The sequence below is a fragment of the Phocoena phocoena genome, chromosome 4, assembly GCF_963924675.1.
Source record: "Phocoena phocoena chromosome 4, mPhoPho1.1, whole genome shotgun sequence".
In the NCBI taxonomy this organism is placed as follows: Eukaryota; Metazoa; Chordata; class Mammalia; order Artiodactyla; family Phocoenidae; genus Phocoena; species Phocoena phocoena.
This window is the reverse complement of record NC_089222.1, coordinates 23,219,758-23,225,757: the sequence shown is the minus strand read 5'-3', so window position 1 is coordinate 23,225,757 and position 6,000 is coordinate 23,219,758. Positions and strand designations below refer to the sequence as shown.

The 6,000-nt window shown below is 52.1% G+C and overlaps 1 protein-coding gene across 1 annotated transcript in view; it reads right to left on the bottom strand.

The window, feature by feature from the left end:
• Positions 1-3,466: 3,466 nt before the first annotated feature.
• The window catches only part of CLSTN2 (calsyntenin 2), a 564,000-nt gene continuing 561,466 nt past the window's right edge, over positions 3,467-6,000 (bottom strand). The window contains exons 16-17 of the mRNA XM_065875795.1: positions 5,558-5,742; positions 3,467-3,649 (exon numbers count right to left, since the gene is read on the bottom strand). Coding sequence (XP_065731867.1) covers positions 3,467-3,649; positions 5,558-5,742 — 368 coding nt within the window. The remainder of the gene's footprint in view (positions 3,650-5,557; positions 5,743-6,000) is intronic.

The window sequence follows — 6,000 nt, the reverse complement described above, 5'->3', positions numbered from 1 at the left end:
CCCTTCAGGAGCTCAACTCCCTGCAGGGTCCAGGTCCGCCAGGCACAGCCCTTGCTACAAGCAGAGGTGGGTGGGCTAAGCCCTGCTTGATAGCATGGCTGTGTACATTCAAGAAAGAGGTGGTGAAAGCAGAACCCACGTTTTTGGTAGCTAGATGAACTGGGGCCTTGGTCAGATTTATAGCATTTGATTAAACCTACTAGAATAGACCTTTGTTGTTCTTTAAGACTGATGACCAGCTAGCTGATTGCTTTACTCCACTAGGACAACTCATTCTGTACTGGCTTCTTCACCTCAACCTCTTCTTTCACTTCCTCCCTGTCACCCGAGTCATGTGAGAGGTTTCTGCCTATGTATTTGCAACCTCCAGAGAGCACGATCTGGTCATCCACTTGGCAAGACAAGCACTGGTCTGGCCTGTGGCCAAACTGGTCAGCTGTTCGCCCCGGTACAAGTGTACATGCACTGCCGCTGCTATCTGGGTGAGAAGCCACAGGGGATCTGGCCATCTGGGAGTTTTGGTTCCCAGATGCCAGCAGATGGAGCCTGGACAACGCTGGCCTTACGAACGGCATTTTCCACCCGTGGTTAGAATCCCTGCGAGAGGGCAGATCACATTACTCACCACTCACCTGGATACTCCCCAAAGCTTCTGCTACTTTTATATAGTCTCCCCTTCTTATTCTCACCCATGGTGCTGAGCAGGGTGCTGGGAACACGATAAATGCCCACTGACCCAGCAGCATCACTTCGAGTGCCTTGTCCTTGGGGCTGGCGTGCAGGGTGACCTTCCACGGCAGGAGTTGATGGAAAGGGCTCAGTGGGAAACAAGGGGACTTGACCCCATTGTTTCTCTACATATGACAAGCTCCACTTTCACCTGTTCCCTCCCCCCGCCCCCCCCAGCCCTGAAAAACCCACAAAATGGTTTCACATGCCCCAAGCAGCTCACCGAGCCGTGAATAAGTGATGTAGCCATAGAAGGCAGTTGGAGGGCACCAGACCACCTTCCCCACCACAGCCAAAACAAAAGCCCTAGCAGAAGAAAGCACTCTCATGAACATCGGACTTAAATGTTTTAAATCAAAATCCAATTCGAAAAGAATTGGCTTTAAACCTATAAATACAGTACTCATTTTACTGCCTTAATAATTTTGGAAGAATTCTGTTAGCTCCTAAGTGCCTGGCTAAAAAGTCTGTTTTTATTTAACTAAGGGGTCTGTGAGGACTAAAAATCCAAGATTTTCTCCTTCTAGATGTGCAGACCCTGCCCGATAGAAAAGGGCTATTTGGGAAAATTCACAGAGGTGTCTATTTCCATTCAATGAATATAAAACCCCACACTTCTGCCAGCGTCTTTTCTAAGGAGGGGAAAATCAGAGCCTGTGACTTCTCCTCTCCCTCCCTCTGCATTTGTCTCTTGTATGGTTTCTATGCCTGCCTGTTTCTCCTCTGCAACTATCAAGTCCTCTGAGGAAGGAGCTTCTTCCATTTCTCCCTTTCCCACAGCTGCTGGTAGAGCGCTTGGCACGTAGTAGGTCCTCAGCAATGCCTGTTAGCTGCATGAATACGCATAGGTAGAATCAGGGTGGTAGGCACTGGGCCAAGAGTGGGGAGTCCGATCGTGTCTCTGCCTCAGAATGACTCTGAGCAAGATGCTGAATCTCTGAACCTCAGTTTACTCATCATGAAAATGGGTCTAACAACAGGCGTTCCCCACTCCCTCATGGGATTATTGTGAGGCTCAAAGGAGGAAACAGATGCAAAAAACACGTTAGGAGAAGGAAAAGGCTGCCTAAGGTGGTTTCCTCAAATCAGAAGGTTGCAAAGACCTGTCACAGATCCTCACTGGGTGGAGGTCAGACTAAAAGACATTGATGGTGGTCCCCCTTCATAAGCTCTCTCTGAGTAGGAGAGTAGCTGTGTCTCTCTGACACAGGGAGTAGGATGAACAGATTCCGACCTTTCTTTTGAACCTGAATACCCTGTGCCTAGGGGCCAGCTCTGCCCGTGCCAGTACGGGATGGGCTGGGAATTGGGGTGGGGGAGAGAGGGGACAGATCATACATACTGAGGACAAAAAAAGCCCAAGACATTTGAAACAAAGACGTTCTTAGAGCCTCATGGAAGTCCTCTAACAGCCCTAGCTCTTGCCTGCTATACTCTCCGCCAGAAAAGATCACAGACCAGTTACTATAGCAACAGTTCTCCTCCAAAAGTGTCCATGTTAAGATGGAGATGGAAAAGGTTTCCTTATTAAAACAAAGAAGAAGGAAAGAAGGAAATGGTTTTTGGATGTATTTGCCCTCCACCCAAAGCATTGCTCCTTTTCTGAGAAGAAAGAAGCTGTTATTATGGCAAAGATGCTTCTAATTTCGAGCAGTTAAATCTCCAAACTCTTATTTTAGACTCGGTGCAATTCATGCTTGTTCCAAAACATCCAAGAGGAGTGTTTCTTCTCAAGAGGCAAAACTGTGAACTAGGGGATGAGGGACCCTAAGACTAGACAGTGAGAACCTTGTCAACCTTGGGGTCGCCCTCTGGCCCAGGAGAGCCCAGCCACCCCTGTCACCCAGCTCTGCATCCACCATGAAGCCCTTCCTTCTGATCCCTGGCTGTAGGCTTGTCACAGCTGTCACCCAGGGCAGTGGCTACGTGTAATGCTTCCTGGCCCTCATGGTGTCGTGTGGTGGGAGCCCCCAGCAGGGCAGCACCGCGGGTCTCAGCAGCTGCCAGGAAGGCAGGTTCTCAGAGAACTTTGGCTGGAACCAGGCCCTGCTGTGGCCAAGGGCCTGCTCTTGGCTTCGGACTTTTCATATGAGCTGCTGTGGCCTCAAAAAGGACAAAGGGAAAGGCTCTCCAAAATGGAAGAGCGCGTGTGTGTGGCGGGGGGAGGGGACCAGTGGGGACAGCCTAGGCAAACCCTTCCCTGCAAACTTAATTCGGTACGGACGTTCCTTTGAAGTGTTGAGGACTTAGACCTCGGGTGTGTGGAGTCTGACCATCCTGCTTGTAGGAAGCAGCCTGGAGAGTCAGGTGCGAAGAACCTGATGGTCGGTGTGGAGACACCACGGAGTCAGTGCCCGCACAGGGGGTTGGAACCTCAGGGCCCTGAGAACGTGGAGCCCAGGTAGGGGAGCGACATGAAGGCTGACCTTCTCTGCTGCAGGGAAGAGCAAACACGGTACCCACGGATCCAGGCTGCTGGGTGAGCCCAGTGCAAGAGAAGTGGGGGCCACAGGACAAAGTCCCCCCTGAAGTCCCCAGTGAGGATGACGCTGGGCTTCTGGGAACCACCCCAGGGCTGGGACGCGGGGAGTACCCAAGGCATAAAGGGTGGGCTCCAGGATGCTGGGGAAGGCCTGCTGAGACCTGTCATAGAAGTCAGAGGCGACGTGATAGGCTGGGGCGTACATCGGGGTGGGGCTTCCAAAAGGGACATGTGGGCGGGCGCAGAAGGCGGGCACTAGTAGGGGAGGGTGGAGTCATCCCACTCCAGCTGCGCTTGCGCGACTCCGCCCTGCCCGTGTACGCCCCTGCCCACCCCATACTCCTCGTCACTGCCCTCGGAGTCACTGCTGCTCGAGCTTAGGTCTTCCTCTTCCTCTTCCTCGGTCTCATCTTCCCCACGCCCCGGGGCTCCGTGTTTCTGGATGGCAGGGAGAGAAGGGAAACGCTCATCAGGGATCAAACAGGAGCCACGCTGGAGTTTTAAGTTTCTCCCTCCATTAAGGAGACGTTTAGGGCCCCTTGCAACTCCTTCCCTTGATGCTAAACCCTTGGGCCTGGAGATAGGCTTCCTGGAAGGGAAGTCCTTTGGTGAAAGACCAATCGGAGGGCTAAGGACAAGGACAAGAGATGGCAAATTCCAGGACCCAAACTCAAGGTAAATCGTTGCGTTTTAAACATTGGACATTGAGGCCGATCCCATCCATCATTCAGGGAGGCTTTCGGGCCAAAGTTTCTTTTCTGGCATTTCTGAAACCCATCTACATAGGTGTCCAAGTCTTTAATGACTTGCTTCTCAATGCGAGGATAGCATTTAAGCTTGTAACCCTCTTCCAGGTGCGAAAATAATGTCTCTGGGAGCAGAAGGTCTTCTAAGCCGAGACTCAAAAATACTCCTTTCAGAAGGACAAAGTTAACGGTCCTCATTTTCCACGCCTGCCCCTCACCCCTGGGGGTTTGTGTCCTCAAACTCTACCCCACGCTTTTCCAGTGCCCTCCCCCTCCCCCCAGCTTTTTGGCAACTCCAGTCACATCTTATTTCTGGATTTATGTTTTGAGTTCATAAACCAGCCATAAGAGATGTGAGCCCATGTTTGGCAACATCCCGTCTCTGGAGTGTTTTCTCTTGTACCTTTGTCTCCTCCAGATCCTACTCATTCTTCAAGGCCTCGCTGAGGCTCCAGGAAATCTTCCCTGGACGGCCCCAAAGGCTCTCCCTGCTTATGCTTCACTGATTGCAGGCATCACCAGGTTAGCCCTTGGTGAGCACACTCTGGCCGGGTACTCAGAGCGCTCCGGGCATAACGATCTTGCCTCCTAGGCCCAAGGCCCAGCTCTCTGAAGGTGGAAATGCTGGGGTCCCCAGAGTGCTGCGCTCAGCCCTATACCTACAGCACACGCTGGGACGAGCTGACCGGCATTGGCACGCTGGCTCTGAAGTTGGAGCAGGAGGCCAGGTGAGGCGGGGAAACTGGGGACCGGCTGGGATACTTTTCATTCCTCAGTGGCTCCTCTTCATGGCCACTGACTCCCTCGCTTTCTTACTCCTGCCTTTCCCCCCACCCAGCAGCCATGGGCAGAACAAAGGGCCCGACGGAAGCGGCTTTTCTTGAGTGTCCTATGTCCAGATCAGGGACATTTGGACACTCATGGGTGGATTCTGGGGGCTGATGGCCAACTGGAAAGATAACTTTAGAATCAGACAGACGTGGCTTTGAATACTGGTGGTGCCATTAACAGCTCTGGGAGTTTGAGTACTTTACTTTCCCTCTCTGAGTTGGTCCTACCTTGGTAAATGAGGAGGGTGACTCCCACTTCACAGGTTGCTGGGGAGATTAAATGAGGTGGTGCATGTTGAGGACCCCGTGCAGTGCTGGTGTGACGGGGGCTCAATAAATGGCAGGTATTACCATTGGGGTTTTGTATTAACATATTCTGAGTCTTTAAGTGAGCTCTGCAGGCAGATGGAGCAAAGCCATCTAATTTATACTGGTAGCTAATCAAAAATTCAATACCGAGTCCCTGAGAGTGCGTCAGCTCTGAGCTAAATACTACAGGGGAGGCCAGGGACAGACACTACGTGGCTGCTTGCCTTAAGAAATGTCTGCTTTTGTTTGTTGGGTGAGAGCAATTCATACGTTTTTAAGCAGTGAATGCATTTGGTGGGTAAGTGTGGCTCATGCAGGTTGAGAGGCTGGAGGAGCCCAGAGAAGGGAAGGACCAGTGGGGCTGGGCTAGCTGGGCAGGGCTTCTGGCACAGGAAGGATGGAGCTGGGTGGAGGAGAGGCATCCCGCTCTGAGCTCCCAGCCCCCGCGTGACGATTGTTACCTCCATGGGGTTGACCGTGATAGTAAGTGCCGAGTCGTCCCAATCCATCTCGGCTTCCTTGGCAGCCTCAGACTCCTGGGTGAAGTGCTGGTGGGTGATCCGGACCCGGTACATGCCCATGGCCACGACAAACACTAGCATGCACACGGAGATGATGATGACCACTGTGGCAATGCTCGGGACCACTGGAATGAGGAAGGAATTCGCAGGACGAGGTGAGCGAGGGACTAGCTCACCCTTGGGATGGAACACGATTGAAACATCCACGTGTAGGTTAAAATCTGCCCTACGCTGCCCAGTTGGAGAGCTCTGGGTCAGAACCTTACTCTGTCTGGGCTTCACTTTTTTCATCTATATAGTAGACTGCATCATTCCTATCCCATGGGTAGTTGTGAGGAGCAAATGAAATCATCTATGTGAATTTCCACAGAGTCACATAGTAG